This window comes from Orcinus orca, chromosome 13, assembly GCF_937001465.1.
Source record: "Orcinus orca chromosome 13, mOrcOrc1.1, whole genome shotgun sequence".
Classification (NCBI taxonomy): Eukaryota; Metazoa; Chordata; class Mammalia; order Artiodactyla; family Delphinidae; genus Orcinus; species Orcinus orca.
This window is the reverse complement of record NC_064571.1, coordinates 7,353,504-7,371,576: the sequence shown is the minus strand read 5'-3', so window position 1 is coordinate 7,371,576 and position 18,073 is coordinate 7,353,504. Positions and strand designations below refer to the sequence as shown.

General features: G+C 36.5%; 1 protein-coding gene across 8 annotated transcripts in view; it reads left to right on the top strand.

Moving 5' to 3' along the window:
- The window catches only part of EIF5B (eukaryotic translation initiation factor 5B), a 69,314-nt gene that overhangs the window by 13,247 nt on the left and 37,994 nt on the right, over window positions 1–18,073 (top strand). For 4 of the 8 annotated variants that reach the window (XM_033401791.2, XM_033401790.2, XM_033401789.2 and 1 more), the window contains 6 exons: window positions 4,156–4,190; window positions 10,823–10,948; window positions 11,050–11,134; window positions 11,805–12,480; window positions 13,585–13,802; window positions 14,211–14,361. In XM_033401791.2, the coding sequence (XP_033257682.1) occupies window positions 4,156–4,190; window positions 10,823–10,948; window positions 11,050–11,134; window positions 11,805–12,480; window positions 13,585–13,802; window positions 14,211–14,361 (1,291 nt within the window). Of the gene's footprint in view, window positions 1–4,155; window positions 4,191–8,395; window positions 8,440–10,822; window positions 10,949–11,049; window positions 11,135–11,804; window positions 12,481–13,584; window positions 13,803–14,210; window positions 14,362–18,073 lie in introns of all 8 variants that reach the window. The other 4 variants (XM_033401794.2, XM_012535968.3, XM_033401796.2 and 1 more) reach the window with 2 other exon arrangements.

Below are 18,073 nucleotides of genomic sequence, written 5' to 3'. Positions count from 1 at the left end.
CCTGGTCTGGGAAGATCCCATATGCTGTGGAGCGACTGGGCCCGTGTGCCACAACTACTGAGCCTGTGTGCCATGACTACTGAGGCCTAGAGCTCGTGCTCCACAGCGGGAGAGGCCACTGCAATAAGAAGCCTGCGCACTGCAGTGAGGAGTAGCCCGCCCCCCCCACCCCGCTCACCGTAACTAGAGAAATCCCATATGCAGCAACAAGGGCCCAGTGCAGCCAAAAATAAATAAATTTATTTTTTAAAATGGGAGGTGAATTGAGCACACAAAAAGGAGTTTTCTGTTCTCAAAGGAGCTTACGTTTTAATATAGCAAATAGGCATATGCACAGATAATACAGTGAGGAGATGAAGGGAGAATGTGAAGTTTAGGTTAAGTATGGGAGTGCTACCCTTGAGATTTCAAATTTGCCTCCTAAAGTTATTACATATGTCTTCCAGATCCCTTTGTAATTAAATCTGCCGTCAGGAGAGCAAGCCAGATTGGAAGGAATGGGAGTGTGCTGTATGTTTCTGTCTCTTGAGAAGCAAGGGTTGATGATGAAGAGTATCCAAGATCTTCAGTTGCTTAGCTAGTGCCTGCACACAGGTGCAGCCAGACCATTCTAATGATGATGTTGTTCAGCAAGTGAGAAGTACCCTCTCCTGAGAGTGGTTACCTGCATCAAAATTTTATTAATATTTGTTTGGTTATGCCAGGTGTTACAAAAGGAAATTAGGTGGGAAGAATCCTTTAACAGTGATTAAGGACCAGAGTTACTTTTATGGAATACAAAGACTATGAGTTCACTATCTGTGAGTGTCGGAAGTGCTCAGTCTAATCAATTAATTTAGAACATAACTTGTGTCCTTAAGGTGTTAATTGAGAATGTTGACTTAAATTGTTAATATTGCTTATATATATATCTTCAGGCCCAAAACTAAGTATAAACTTACCTCTTAGGCAGTTATGAAACCCTAAATACACTTATATCAAACAGTAACAAATATAAAAATTTTTGAAGTTCAAATTTGCAGTATTGATGTGAATGATAGTGTTTTGTTGATTCTAAACCAGTGCTTCTCATATTTTAATGTGCATGTGATTCACCTGTGGGTCTTGTTGAAATGAGGATTTTGATATAGTAAGTCTTGGGTGGGACCTAAGATTTTGCATTTCTAACGACGTGATACTAATGCTGCTTATCTTGGAATTATTCTTTTGAGTAGCAGGATCTAAATCACTATTTTATTGTGAAAGTATTGCCTCCTATAATGGACTTCTTTTGAGTTCAGCATGCATATACTAGTAAGAACTCAATTTTTCTAATCTTTTTCAGTATGAACTAATGATTTTCACCTTTGTTTTATAGCACCTTCTCTTGGCTAAAATGTTTAATTTACATACTAAGTCTGCTTCTGCTCTTTTTCATCAATGTGAAACAACTTAGTGGAGGTTTGTAAACAAAAGCTTTGGTTGATATTCTATGACAGTGAACTGTGATAAAGTGTCTATCCATATGATTCATGGAATGTTCATCTTAAATCTTTATTATCGTATTAAAATTAAAACAAATTAAACAGATAAAAGTTACTGGGGAGAATTTTCAGTCTTCTGAAATTACCCACAACCCTGCGTTTCCCCCTCCTAACCCATCTCACCTGCCCCCTTTGAGGGTACTCGTTCTGGTTTGACAAAGCTGCCCTGAACTGATTTTATAGTTAAACACATTGGAATCCATAAAAATGTGTGAACTTAGATTATATATATTTGGAGGTCTACAAGATGACGCTTATACTTGCTTTTGTATTCTTACCGCTTCAACTATGAGGTATTTAGAAAGTGGAGAATTAGGCTGAATTTTGTGGAAGGTAATAAGATACATTCTGTTTGCTTGCATTGTACAATGCAGTATGGTTTCACATGCCTTTTAAAGACGTCAAGACCCAGTTCATAAGGAAGTTTTAAGCTCGGAGGGCTTTTTTTTTTTTTTTAAAGACATGATTGGGTACCTCTGAATTTATTAATGGGTTGTGGTGCTTAAGATAGAACTCCATTGAGGGAGTGGGGAGTGAGAACTGTTGGGTTCTGTGGTGCAAATGGTGAGAGCTAGTGAGGAGCAATGACTGCTGGGCTTTTCCCTCTTTCGTCTTGTTTTTCCTGTTTGTATATGTAACTGTTGTCAAGGAGTGCTGGGTAAGAAGAGATGGAGGTTGGAGGAAAAGAGATGCCAAAAGGCATCTTATGGAGAAGGCAGGACTAGATTTCCCTGTTTCCTTTGTTGCTACTGGCACTGCTGGGATAGTTAGGAGTAAAGAATGGGATTCCTCCTTATGTTTTTCCTCTTGTTTGTTCTTATTGAGCCTGTTTCAGGGGAGGAGCAGAAACCAAAGTAAAGTGCAAAGAGTTAGATATCACCATGTCTTCCCTCAGTACTTATAGATTACGAACAATTTTTTTGGTCAAGTTGGTGGGGAGAGAAGAAGGACTGGTGTGGTTTCTACTTCTGTAGGCCCTGGTATCCATTAGGAACAGAAGGAAATATGTGAGTGCTTCAGTTATTATTGTATCATAACAGGTCATCCCAAACTTAGTTCTTTAAAACAACAAAAATCATCGTCTCTCTTGGTTCTGAGGGTTGACTGAGCTCAGATTGGTCTTGCTTGGAGGTCTCCATGTGGTTGCAGGTAAATGATGACTGTGATGGAGTCATCTTAAAGGCTATCTCACTTGCACATCACTCACTTCTGGTGGTTGATAGTCGCTGTTGGTTGGCACGTCAGCTGGAACACCTATCCTTGGCCTCTCTATGTGGCCTGGACATCCTCATTAGCTTGGCAGTGAATGTCTCAAGAGCCCGGAAGTACAAGGCCTGGGCTTAGAAACTGTAACATCATTTCTGCCATATTCTGTTGAGTAAACAGTCACACAGTCTCATATTAAAGGGGAGGGGCATAGACCCCCACCTCTCAGTGTCAGAGAAATTTTGAGCCAGGATGTAAGACCTCCTCAGAGGGTAAAAATAAAGAGACATTGGAGAAGAGGGGTTGGTAGGAGAGAATCCTAGGAAGCTTGGAGATTTTGAATTGTGGAATAATTTGGGAAAGGGTTGGATTTCCTATGTTCTTGTAGAACTTAAATCAGACAACTTTTTAGTGGAAAATGTCTGTCATTAATAAATAAAATTTGCCAGTTTGGAGTTGAGAGGAGATTTGCAAACAGGTTAATTTTTCTTTTACTTCTTTACAACGAACGTTTTTTTTGGTTATATTATGTGTATTTAAAAGGCTTTAGTGTATTGATCTCAAAGTGAAGTGTCTCATTTTTTATTTTTATGCATGATTTTTGATTATTCCAAAAAGCCAAGCACCAAAGTTGATCACATGCCTTTTACATACAATTAATAAAGAAATACCATGTTTTTAAAAGATTCCTTCACAGTAATGTCATTTTAGTTACATATTACATTGTGTTAATAGAAATTAAGGTGTTATAAAAATATTATATGTTGATTCTTATTTTCATAACTTATAAAAATGGGTAAAATGACTTATATTAGGTATATGTAATTTTAACCTTAACTGTTTTCAGTAAACTGATAAATCCATTCTGTAACTTCTCATCCGTTTTTATAGTATCCCTAGAAATTTAAATTCTCTTCTTTGAGGTGTAATTGACATAAAATACACAAAGTTAAAGTGTGGAGTTAATAAACTTTGATAAATTATACAGTTGTGCTTCTTTCACCACAATCATGATACTGAATATTTCCATTAACCCAAAAAGTTCCCTCATGACCCTTTGTAGGCAGTCCTTTCTGGCCAAAAATCACTGTAGCTTTTGTGTTTTGTGTGTGTGTGGGGGGTCACTGTAGTTTTCACTTTTCTAAAAATTCCTATAACTAGAATCATAGAGATTGTAGCCTTTATTGGCTGGCTGGGTGTCACGTGAAATAATCTCTTGAGATTCATCCATGTTGGTGTGTGTAACATTCTTTACTTTTATCATTGAGTAGTATCCTTTTGTGTGGGTAGATGACAATTTGTTTATGAATTATCTGGTAGTTGGATATTTAGGGTTTTTTTCCCAGCTTCTTGTGATTATGAATAAAGCTGCTGTGAACATTTGAGTACAAGTCTTTGTGTGGACATATGTTTTCGTTTCTCTTAGGTAAATACCTGGGAGTGGGATTGCTGGGTCATATGGTAAGTGTGTATGTTTAACTTGAAGAAACTGCCAAACTGTCTTTTCCAAAGTGGCTGTGCCAGTTTTGCATTCTCTCTTGAGGTGTGTTCCAGTTGCTCCACATCCTCTCTCAACACTTAATATTATCAGCCCTTCATTTTAGTCATTCTGGTGGCTGTGTAGTGGCATCTCATTGTGATTTTGTTTACATTTCCTTATTAGCTAGTGTTACTGACCATCTTGTCATGTGTTTATTTCCCATCATTATATCTCATTTGGTTAAGTGTTGAAATCATTTGCCCATTTAAAAATTGTGTTCTTTAATGTTGGGTCATAGGAATTTTTTTATATATTATAGACAAATCTTTCATCAGATATATGTATTGCAAACATTTTTTTTCCTCAGTTTGAGGTTTGCCTTCTCCTTTAAACAGTGTTCAGTTTTGTTAATTAAACTTTTAAGATTATTATAGATTCACACGCAGTTGTAAGAATTAATACAGAGGGATTCCTGTGTCTTTTATTTGGTTTCCTCTAATGATAACATCTTGTAAAACTGTACAGTATCACAACTTGGATATTGACACTGATATAGTTCACTGATCATATTCAGATTTTCCCAGTTTCACTTGCACTAGCACACGTGTATGTTTGTGTTTAGTGTTATACAGTATTATCACATGTGCAGATTTGTATATTCACTACCACAGTCAAAATACAGACCATCACTGCAAGGATCTCTCATGTTGTTCATTTGTAACCATAATCATCTCCTTTCTGTGCACCTCCTCTCACTAAACCCTAGTAACCATGAATCTTTTCTGTACTTATATGAATTTTTGAAAATAAAAAATTTTATAAGTGGAATCATATATGTATATAACCTCTGGGAATTGGCTTCTTTCCAGTCAGTCTGATTTTCTTGCGATCCGTCCAAGTTGTTGCATGTATCAATAGTTCATTCCATTTTATTGCTGAATAGTATTCCATGGAATGGGGATGAACCACAGTTTATTTAACCATTCACCCATTGTGAAGGACATGTGGGTTGTTTCCAGTTTTTGGCTGTTGCAAATGAAGCTGCTACAAGCATTTGTCTACAAGTTTCTGCATGAGATAAATTTTTTGTTACCCTGGGATAAATGTGCATGAGTGCAATTGCTGGGTCATATGGTAAGTACATTTTTAGTTTTCCAGGAAAATGATAGACTGTTTTCCAGAGTGGCTGTACCAGCTTACATTTTCACTAGCAATGTGTGCGTGATCCAGGTCCTCTTCATCCTCAGCAAACACTGGTTATTACCACTGTTGTTTGGGGAGAGGACATTCTGATGGTGTAGTGATATCCCATTGTGATTTTAATTTGCATTTTCCAAATGGCTATTGATGTGGAACATCCTTTATTTGCCATCTGTAAATACTCTTTAGTGAAATGTCTTTTCATGCCTTTTGTCCATTTTCTAATTGGATTGTTTGGGTTTTTACTGATGTGTTTTGAGAGTTCTTTACATAGTCTAGATACTAGGTTTTTTTTCAGATATGTAGTTTGCAGATATTTTCTTCCACTTTGTGGCTTGTTTTTTTAAATTCCCTTCATATGGTCTTTTGCACAGCAAATATTCTAAATTTTGATGAAGTCTAGTTTTTTTTGGGGGGTGGGTTGTACTTTTAATTTCAAATCATAACTCCTTGCTTAGTGCAAAGAACTAATAAGTGGGTTCAACAAGGTTGCAGTATACCAGATCAACATAAAAAAATTCAGTCACATTTTGTATATTAGAAATGAGTATGTAGAAACAGAAATTAAAAATACCACTTCAGATTACTTTAAAAATTAAATACGAATTTTGTGAAAATCGCAAAACACTGATGAAAGAAATCAAAGAAGATCTAAATAAATGGAGAAATATGGTGTTCATGGATTGAAAAACTCAACATAATAAAGATGTTGGTTTTCTTTAAATTCACATACCGTTAATGCAGTTACTATTAAAATTACAGCAAGACGGACTTCCCTGGTTGCGCAGTGGTTAAGAATCCACCTGCCAATGCAGGGGACATGGGTTCGAGCCCTGGTCCGGGAAGTTCCCACATGCCGCGGAGCAGCTAAGCCTGTGTGCCACAGCTGCTGAGCCCGTGTGCTGCAACTACTGAAGCCCACGCTCCTAGAGCCCGTGCTGTGCAGCAAGAGAAGCCACGGCAATGAGAAGCCCATGGACCACAATGAAGAGTGGCCCCCACTCACCACAACTAGAGAAAGCCCGTGCACAGCAACAAAGACCCAACACAGCCAAAAATTAAAAAAATAATAATATTAAAAAAATTACAGCAAGATTCTTTTTGTAAATTCACACAAGAATATTCCAAATTTTATTTGAAAAGTTTGAAGGAATTAATAATAGATAAAACAATTCTGAAAAAGAAGAATAAAAGCAATCACTCTGATTTCAAGACTTTTTGTGTAGCTACCTTAATCATGACAGTTTATTAGTGTCAGAGGGAAAGACATAAATCAATAGAGCAGAATAGAGGACTTAGAAATAGCCCCATACAAGTATAGCCAAGTGGATTTTGACAAAGGTGCAAAAGCAATTTTATGTATATAGGATGGATAGTTGAAATGTTGCTGGAGCAGTTGGATAACCATAGGCAAAAGATCAAAATACAAAACATTAAAATACCCAACTTTTGGAATATAACATAGTTAAAAATCTTCAGGACCTATGAGTTGGTGCAGAGTTCTTTTTCATGACACCAAAAGCATAAAGAAAAAGCTTGATAAATGGTACCTCATGAAAATTGAAAATTTTTGCTCTGGTTAAAAAACCCTGTTAAGTGGATGAAAAGACAAGCTACAAATTGGAAGAAAGTATATGTAAACCACATATCTGACTGATGACTCATAAAGGGCATATAAAGAGTTCTCAAAACTCAACATTAAAAGAAAATCAATCCAATTAGAAAAGGGTAAAAGATATGAAGACACATTTCACGGAATGTATATGTATGGCAAAGTAGACCAAAAAATGTTTAACTTCACTAGCCTTTAAGGAAATGCAAAGGAAGACCTTGATAGCACCACACATCTATTAGAACAGCTTAAAGGAAAAGTAGCCATAATGCTAAATACCGGCTGGTTGTGGAAAAGTACTAAATACTGGATGTGGAAAAAATACACATCTCCATTCATTGTTGTTGTGAATATTAAATGGTGAAGCCACTTTAGAAAGTAGTTTGGCTGTTTCTTAAAAAAACTACATATGCAATATTTTTAATAGCTTCATTTAAAAAAAATTAATTTTTATTTCTGGCTGCATTGGGTCTTTGTTGCTGTGCATGGGCTTTCTCTAGTTGCGGCAAGCAGGGGCTACTGTTTGTTGCGGTGCATCGGCTTCTCACTGCGGTGGCTTCTCTTGCTGCGGAGCCACGGGCTCTAGGCGTGTGGGCTTCAGTAGTTGTGATGTGAGGGCTCTAGAGCACAGGCTCAGTAGTTGTGGCGCACGGGCTTAGTTGCTCCGTGGCATGTGGGATCTTTTCGGAGCAGGGATCAAACCCATGTCCCCTGCATTGGCAGGCAGATTTTTAACAACTGCGCCACCAGGGAAGTCCCAATACCTTCACTGTTTAAAGGCCATTAAGTTATAACATTTTTTCTGTCCTGATGATGGAGGAATGTGGCCTGTGAAAACACTGAGTTGAATACCATAGAAAATTGCCTTTTATTTCTGGAAGTCTGCAGTAAGTTTAGAATAAAGGATTGGGGCTGGAAGGGCAAATATTAGTAAGAATACTGTAGCTTTGATAAAGGAAAAATGATCTGCAGAAAGATGTACCTACATAAAAATACTCTTACACATTCCTTAAAGGTTTTAAAGCTTTCATTATCAGCATGACTGGATTGTAGATTTGACTCTTGGTTTACTGAAATCTTTAAGCTGTAGTATGTAATGGGTAGGTAGAAAAGTAGGGCTGAAATGTAGGTAGAGTATAAAAGTCTCAAGTTAAATAACTGATGTTATGTGTCACTTTCATGAACTTTTGTAATATGGTTGACATTTTAGGACATTCTCTTGAATCAGGGGTAGGAAGTTCAGTACACATTGAAAGAACACTTTAGAAACCATGGTAGGTAAGACTGTTAAGCATGTTGTTGTATCATTGATATATTTTGTAGCTGTGTCAAATAATTTTCAGAAACTTGATTACTGTATTTCCCATTTTCTAGGAAGTCAGTACAATCTTGGTGTCAGATTTGGGCTTGAGTTCCTGGTATGTAACTTTCTAGCTGGATGCCTTTTATAAAGTATCATCATCTTTAAGCTTAATTTAATAGAGTTGTTTTGAGGATTAAATGACATACAGTATGTCTAATAATTGGTCAGCACAATTCCTGATAAACAGTAAGCACTCAGAAGCTGTTAATTTCTATTACTAGCCAGAAGAGCTTTTCAAACTCAGCAGCATACAGATGTAGTCCAATGTTTTGTTATTCTGGAGATGTTTGTTAATGAATACTGTGGCAGTATAGCAAATCACAGACTATTTTTATGAGGTGAATAGAGTCAGATGAGGACTGGCAAGTTTTTGGAGGTGAGGTGCCAAGCATCGATCATTAACTACCTTCCCTTGTCGCCCTGTCTCGGAATCTGCTGTAGTGTGGAATATTGGCAGAGCTGCCTTTGGAGATGGTACTGGTTGATCTCATGCTGCTGGGCCGGATGGTTGATGCTGGGCCAGACTAAGGTTTCTGTTACCTGATGAGACCTGAGAATTATCCTTGATTCTTCCCTCCCCCTTTCTATATACAACCAGTTGGTCATTTGTGTTGCTGATTGATCTCCTTAGTATTTATCTGACTCATATATCTTCATCTTGCCTGCCACTGCTGCAAGTCAGATGTGTGTTTGTCATCCCAATTAGCTAGAAAAGCTTCCTACCTTTTCCTGCTGCTTGACTAGTTGGGACTCTGCCCTATCATTTATACCAGAGGTAGCTTTCTGAAATGCAAATTTGATTATGCCAGCAGGGTTACTGTCTTTGACTTCGGAATCAGAACTTCCTGGGTTCAAATCCCATCTCTGCCTTGTGTGATCCTGGACAAGTTCTCTGTGCCTCAGTTTCTTCATTTATAAAGAAAGAAAAACCATTCAAATCTGACCTGGAAAGATTGCTAAAAATACGCTGCCTAGCTCCGACCCCCAGTTTCTGGTTCCCTAGCTTGAGTGGGCTCAAGAAATCAGTAACCTACAAAAAGCTTCTCAGTTGATTCAGATACCTTTTAATGAGTCCTCCTGAGGCACCATACATGTATTACCTTTAGGTTTTTGTGCTCATTGTGTCTGATATATGCACTCTCTTTACCTGGTTAACTCCTTTTTCTCCTTCAGTAACTTGGGTCTAGGTTTCTCCTCTGCTAGGAAGTGTCTGACTTTCTCATTCTGGATTTGGTGCTTTGGGAAGTCACCACCAGTACAGTGGTTCAGTATTCTATGATCCCCCTTAAATACACTGTCTAAAATGTAGGACAAAAGGGAACACATTTCAATTCTGGTCACCTGTAAAAGCATTAAATTCCTTTAATTCATGGCATTTAGCATTTTGCAATTTCTGGTTTTTTACTCGTTTGCTCTCTCTCTCTCTCTGTCTCTTCTGTGAAGCTCCTTGAGGATAAATTCTGTGTCCTCCGTGTCTTGTTACATAATCTTTATGTTTATCATATTAGGAATTATCTTTATTGAAGTGAAGCATCTTCACAACAAGGCATCCACCAGTGGAGGCTCTGTTGCGTGAGGTCTTTGTTTTCTGATTGTATCATTTATTTGAATTCGTACACCTTTTCTACTTGTACATCTCAGACTGACCTCCTTTGTTTTCTGTAGGTTTTAACTGGAACTTAGTTTGGTTTATTACTCCAAGTAATATTGGTAGATGGAGGACATTGTGGGATGGAACCAGAAATGAAACCAGGAATGTAAAAGATTGTGACCAGGTTTGGTTCTGGATTTTGGGGTATTTTATTTACTGAATCATTCCTAATTTATTTAGATTTGGATGTGTGGTGATGTTTTGCTGAAAGCATTCAAACTTTGTGCATCTTGTTTTCCCTTTGGTAAAATGAGAGACTAGATGAAAGTCCCTTTCAGCTCTAAAATTTTTGCTATTCCAAGTAAAAATGCAAAGGTTTCCAAAGATTTAGGTGTTATTGATAATCAAATAATAAGAATCTTTTTCTCTTTTAACTTTTCTTCATTTTATAAATAATTCCATTCAGACACTCAACAAAAAAACTTTGGTATCAACAAAAGTGAATTTCCTTTTCTTTTCCTTTCTTTCTTCTTTTTTCTTTTTTAGGGTTACTTGAATACAAGCATGAATTTCCTTTTCTTGATTACCTAGATTTTCTTCCTGGAGCTGTTCATTATAACTCTTTCTGGGTTTGAGTGTAACTCAAACTTTATTGAAGCAGATACAGAGAGGCTTATGAGTAGTTATAACTCAAGTGTTGTCATGAAAGAACTTGCCAAGTGATTTTTCTCAGTGGGCTGCTAATGCATGAAAAAGGCTAAAGTGAAAAAAAAAATTCTCTGTAAGTGAATGTGACAGATTATTTTGCTCTGGAGTAACATTTAGGTCTTCTGTGTTTTCATTTAAGTGCCAAGGATGACATTGATCTCGATGCCTTGGCTGCAGAAATAGAAGGAGCTGGTGCTGCTAAGGAACAGGAACCTCAAAAGGCAAAGGGGAAAAAGAAAAAGGAGAAAAAAAAGCAAGATTTTGAGTAAGTATATTTTAAATATATTTGATTTTTATTAGCTTTCGTACTAGATTTACTTATTAAACTAATTCAGTACCTCAAAATATATTTTAATCCATTTCTAGTGAAGATGATATCCTGAAAGAACTGGAAGAATTGTCTTGGGAAGCTCAAGGCATCAAAGCTGACAGAGAAACTACTACAGCAAAGGTGAAATACAGATTGTTGTTACCTGTTTATGCTTCTTCGTAGCTCCAGTTTTAGGGACTGCTTTTGGAAACCTTTGAGCAACATATATGTGTTAGTTAAAAGTTTCCATAAAATTTGATGCCAAAGGGGGAAAACAGTTTTTAGGGAATCAATAATGCATTTTAAAACCTTTCACAAATATAGAGATGCTTTATTTGGGAATCTAAAGGTATTTTGTGATATGTTGTCTATTTATAAAATTGGTACATTTGGAAATATAACATTTCCCAACTCTACCCGCAGTTTTCTATATTATTGATACTTCTTTCCATCCTTTGAAATTGGATAAGCCTCAGAGTAATGAGAGAGGGATGGATATTTTTTCTTTCAATTTTCCCCTTAGGCTTTTTATGCCATTTGAAGAAGGTAATAAATGTGGACTGGTGATTAGTGTTTGCTTCAGAGTGCCTGGATTCTGAAATTTACAGTGATTATGAGATGTACCTGAGGCCTAGGCTAGCTTCTGGTACTTGCTTGAGTTTTATATTCTTGTAAAAACAACTTTATTTTAAAATTATTTCGATAATTTTTCCATGTGTACTTAACGAAGTACATGACTTTGAGGAGTTTCAATTAATAAAAAAAATAAAGTATAACTCTGTTAATATTTCTAACAATGGAAATTTTTTAGCCAACAGAAAATAATGAAGATGAATTCACCTCAAAACAAGATAAAAAAAAGAAAGGACAGAAAGGCAAAAAACAAAGTTTTGAAGATAATGATAGTGAAGAATTGGAAGATAAAGATTCAAAATCAAAAAAGACTGCAAAACCCAAAATGGAAATGTACTCTGGGAGTGATGATGATGATGATTTTAGTAAACTCTCCAAAAAAGCTAAAGGGAAAGCTCAAAAATCGAATAAGAAGCAGGAGGGGTCAGAAGAGGATGAGGATAACAGTAAAAGAATTAAAGATTGTATGAGAGTACATTCTTCTGGTGAAAGTGGTGATGAATCAGATGAAGTTTTGCAGTCCAGGAAAGGACAGAAAAAGAATCAGAAAAATAAGCCAGGTCCTAATGTAGAGAGTGGGAATGAAGATGACGACTCCTCCTTCAAAATTAAGACAATGGCTCAAAAGAAGGCAGAAAAGAAAGAGCGTGAGAGAAAAAAGCGGGATGAAGAAAAGGCAAAACTGCGGAAGCTGAAAGAAAAAGAAGAGCTAGAATCTGGTAAAAAGGATCAGAGTAAACCAAAAGAATCTCAAAGGAAATCTGAAGAGGAAGCTGTAAAATCCAAAGTGACTCTTGATTCTGGAGCACCTCCTGCCTCTGAAGAGAAAGGAGAGGCTCCCACAGCTGCAGAAGGTTGGTAATAATATCGAGGAAAGGGCAAAAGGCTTGGATTCATAATCAGCCTAAGTTTTGATTATTATGCCCCAAAGTCATTTTGTTGTTTGTCCTTGCTTATAAAGGTACTAAATTGTAAGAAACTTAAAATTAGGTCTAAGTACTCCTTTAATTGATTTTCACTGTTAAACATTTATGTATGTAGTATAAAATATCTTTCAAATGATTTGTGCACACACTAGGATTTTTACGGAATTTCACCGTGGAAAACAGTTTTTTGCTGCTCATGAAGGCTGGAAGTTGCCTAATGAAAAATTTACTCTTCCTTTTGATGCCTCAGTGTGAGATAATATCTGAATTCTTTCCTGTTTTTAAAAACCTAATTTGGTCTATGAAATGGAAAAGTAACATGCTGAAATTAGTTAACATCTTTTAAGCAATACTGAGGCACTTTTTTGTACCAGAACCAATTAGCAAAAAAGAAGCTTTCTAGTTAAATTTCCCCCTTATTCAGAATGGAAACAAAGATCAAATGACTTATATAATTTTTCTTTAGACTAGAAAACTTCTAATGGGAAAATTGACATAGCTTTTTAACCACTCAAATTTTTACTGTCTGGACATGTTTGAGGAGAACCATCAAGAAAGTAGCTTCATAATCTTTAATTCTTTAGCATAATGCTATAGAGTTCTTGGAATATATTTATATTTTTGTATTTTATTCTTCTAATGTCTGTCCCCTTAAGGTAGGCATCATTCTTATCATCCCCCTCTTACAGAAGCAAAACTAGCTACAGAATTTATGAATTCAGACACCATGGATTTAGAAGATACGTTAGGTACTGTATATCTTCTCCCTGATGACAGGATCCTCACATCTTCTTGAATCCCTCAGGACAACTCAGAGTAGCACCAGCATTGTAGGCTTCTAAGGAGGCCAGCTGGGTTGTTTGGAGCTCTTCTGGTTACTCAAGTGCTCAGGGGGCCTAGATATCCAAAGCCCTTAGCCTGCTGCTGGCATCAGCCCTGGCCCATTATGGTTCCTGCACTCTGGGGTTTGCTTACCATTGCCGTAGGAAACAACTTTTAAAAATATTCTTTGCCTCTCTTCTTTTTTGGTAGATGACAATGAAGGAGACAAAAAGAAAAAAGATAAGAAGAAAAAGAAAGGAGAAAAGGAAGAAAAAGAAAAAGAGAAGAAAAAAGGACCTAGCAAAGCCACAGTTAAGGCTATGCAGGAAGCTCTGGCTAAGCTTAAAGAAGAAGAGGAAAGACAGAAGAGAGAAGAGGAAGAACGGATAAAACGCCTTGAAGAATTGGAAGCCAAGCGTAAAGAAGAGGTATGTCATTGTGAAGCTGCTGACTTTGACTTGGTGTTTTACTTAAATCCGCTTCTCGTAAAATATCTCTAGCTTTCTAATTCTAAAAATTTCTTAGTTGTATGGTATTTCAGTTACATTATTGTTCAGATATAAATAATAAGATGAAGGGGTAGAGAAAATCCTACCTTATTTCCTCAGGTACAGACAGGAGTTGCTTGTGCATCATTGCCAACACATAGTCGACTCTCACGTGATACTAATTAATACTCATTATGTACAACATTTAAAGTACTTTCATTTGGAAGCTCCTAACATAATACTTTGCATGTATCTCAAGAGCTTTGTTAGAAATTTGGGTTGTTTATGTTTAAATTTTGTAATTCATTAAGCTAATACAATTTTTGTCTGATGCATATTCTTTTATAGGAAAGATTGGAACAAGAAAAAAGAGAAAGGAAAAAGCAAAAAGAAAAGGAAAGAAAAGAACGCTTGAAAAAAGAAGGGAAACTTTTAACTAAATCCCAGAGAGAAGCCAGAGCCAGAGCCGAAGCTACCCTTAAACTTCTACAAGCTCAGGGTAGGTGGTGTTCTTAATTAACTGAATGCTCTAGAAACTTCTCTCATGCAGTTATATCTCTATAATGGTCAAAAGGAGAATTGAATCAGAAGGAGAATTCTATGAAAATGCTGTGAAAAAGTCCAATAATAATATAAGGAATAGGTGAGATAATTTCATTATTTAGGGAGATGACATCTATACTGTGGTAAAAATTTGTGTGTAAATGATAGTATGTCTGTAAATGAAAATACAAAATAGTAAAATGAGTCCCCGTGTAGACATCACTCAGTTTCAACAGTTATCACCATTTACCATTCTTGTTTTGTCCCCCCTCCACCCACTTTTTTCCCCTGGAGTATTTGAAAGTGAATTCCAGATGCCATTATGGGTTTACTCACATTTTACTTTAGTGTGTATACGTAACAGATAAGGACATTTTACTTTTTAATATAAGTGTAGTATGTATTATTATATTAAACAAAGTTCCTTGATATCTTGATGTTGTCCATGTCTAGTTTTTTCCACTTATCTCCAAAATGTCTTTTATAATTGATTTGTTCAAATCAGGATCCAGATTAAATTCATGTGTTGTATTTGGTTGATAATGTCTGTCTCTCATTGATACCAGTACCACCCCTATTTTTGGCATGGATTTATTTGTTGAAGATACTGGATGTTTTCCTAGAATTTCTCCTATCCTGGATTTGTCTATTTGCATTCTCCTGGTGTTGGCTAACTTATTTCTCTATACCTTGTAATTTTTTAGATCTAGCAGTTTGGCTACTTCTTAATGGTGCTTTACCACCTAAAGTGCCTCATGTGAGGAGGCACGTGATCTGCTTGCCTTCTGGTGATGTCAAGATTGATCAGTGAGTTTAGCTATTGGCAGCCTTGTCCATTAGAAAAGTTCTTCATTGACTTTTCATCTAATAATTTTAATTCCAATTGGTGATCATTGCCTATATCCAGTACTTTGTTAGGAATTAAAGAATTGTGATAGTCTGTCATTCTTTCTGCATTTATTAGCTAGAATCTTTCTCTAAAGAAAAGCTTTCCCTGAAATACAGTTCATGCAGGAAAACCAGGGTATATGCTTAATTCTTTCCCTTTGTTTACTAATTTGTAAAATAATAAGTTGATGTCCCCTTAACCTCCAAAGGTGACCAGTGGAGGTTTAGTATTAAATTTAGAATTTAATTTTGCGTTGGATGTATATCATTTTATCTTAATGGAGTTTTATATAATTGATATGTTTTCATCTCCTAAAGTCATTTATGGTTTTGTTTTGTTTTGGTTTGGTTTTTTTTGCGGTACACGGGCCTCTCACTGCCGCGGTCTCACCCGCCGCAGAGCACAGGCTCCGGACGTGCAGGCCCAGCGGCCATAGCTCACGGGCCCAGCCGCTCCGCGGCACGCGGGATCCTCCCAGACCGGGGCATGAACCCACGTACCCTGCATCAGCAGGCGGACTCCCAACCACTGCGCCACCAGGGAAGCCCCATTTATGTTTTTGATACTCAAATTATACCATCTTTGGCTAGCAGGAAGTCATTCAGGTTGGTCCCTGTGACTTTTTCACTTGACTACTGTATTCTTGGACCTCTTCCTTGCTTTCTAACACCACGAGATATCCCAGGCTCATCTTGCACATTTTCTCCTCTAGACCTTGAAATCAACTGTTTACCCAGGGAACCTTGGTTCCTTTTAGTTTAGAGACCATAATCTGAGCATTTAATCATTTATGTTTTTGACAGGTAAGATGATTTAAAATAGTGTCTTTGCTCCTTTGAGAAGAATATTTTGGGACCTCTCTTAATGTCCTGTCCTTACGTTCCACAGATTTTTATATTATAGTAATTTTGGTGCTTATGCTATAATTAAAGTAAGAGCTACCATGTATTATGTATTTAGTATATACCTGATGTTACCTTTGACATTATTTCCTCATAAATATCTTCATTCCCATCATATAGATGAAAAAATGGAGACTCAGAAAACTTTAACAGCTTGTCCAAGGACCTAGAACTGAGATTTAATTGATCTGTGTGACCAGCTCTTTGTTATGCATTATATGGTCAGCTGGGAGCAGTAAATGTAGAGAAACACAGTACTTAGATTTCAGAAAGTCTTATTCTCAGTTGGGGATATAGCTTTTTAAAAAACAAAAGTAAAGAACAAATTCGAGTACAACTAGCACCCAAATATCAGATTTGACTTGTGGCTATCTGACAGGCTAGAAGCACTCATGGAGAAATTGGGATAGGACCACGTAGGGAGTAATTTGCCAATCTCAGAAATGCTGTTTTATGGAGTAGCTTGACTTGTATTTACAAGTTTAGATGAAAATTATTTAAAATTGTGAACTTGGCATCAATCTTTAGGACAGGCTTGGAAGAGATGGTCTCTCAAGTAGCATCTCTGGCCCTAGTCTCTTTTCTTATTCTTCATAGTGTTGCTCAGTTTTTGCCCTCTTATGGGTTCCCTATTGTCTGTTAATAAAAGTGTCCAAACTTCTTAACCTGACATTGACGGCCCTCCACAAGTGCATTCATTGAAAAGATACTACATGCTACGTCTCACCATATCTTTAAAAGCTGCCTTGTTAGGTAAATATTATTTACCACATTCATTACCTAGAATAATATAAAACTTATTAATTGAGCTCAAAATGTGTTCTTAGTGTATCTGCAGATATTTTCGGATAATTACGCTGAATTGTGTAGCAGGTTACCTTTTTAGTCTGTTCCATAGCCTTTAGCCTGTAACTACTAAGCATATAGCAAGTACACATTCCCCTAAAAGACACAAACAACCAACATGCAAAGAAATACATAACCTGGGTAGTCCTATACCTGTTTAAAAAATATACTCCTATATCTACTTACATTTTATCTAAGTTAAAAAAAAATTTCCAACAAAGAAAACTCCAGGCCTCTATGATTTCACTTGGGAATTCTAACAAATATTTAGGGAAGAAATATTGCTAGTTATGAACATTATCTTCCAGAACTACCCAACTCATTTTATGAGGACAGCATGCCCTTATATCATAGTGAGACAAAGACATTACGAGAAAGGAAAACTGCAGACCAATATCCCTCATGAACAAAGATGCAGAATTTTTCCACAAAATATTAGCAGTTTGATTCCAGCAGTACAGTTGACCCTTGTACAATCTAGGGGTTAGGGGCAACTCTCCATGCAGGCACAAACCTGTGTATAATTTTCTAGTCGGCCCTCTGTATCCACGGTTCCACGTCCACATATTGAACCAGCAGTGGATCTTCTAGTACTATAATATAATACATATTTAGTGAAAAAAATCTGAGTATAAATATCTGTGTAGTTCAGACCTGTTATTCAAGGGTCAACTATATAAATATTTATGTTTATGTGCGTATATTTATATTTAGGGTTAATCTATCATGACCAAGTGGGTTTTATCCTGGGAATGCAGGGTTGGTTCAGTATTTAAAAATAAATAAATAGTTCACCATATTAATAGACTAAAGAAGAAAATCTACATGATCATCTCAATAGATGGAAAAGAATCATTTGACAAAATTCACCATTCACGTATAATAAAAATTCACAAACTGAGAATAGAAGGGAACTTCCTTCCCTGATATAAGACATTTACAAAAAACATACAACAATTTTCAGTTACTGGTGAATGACTGAATACTAATAAACACTAATATTGTGATTTAGGCAAGGATATCCACTCTCA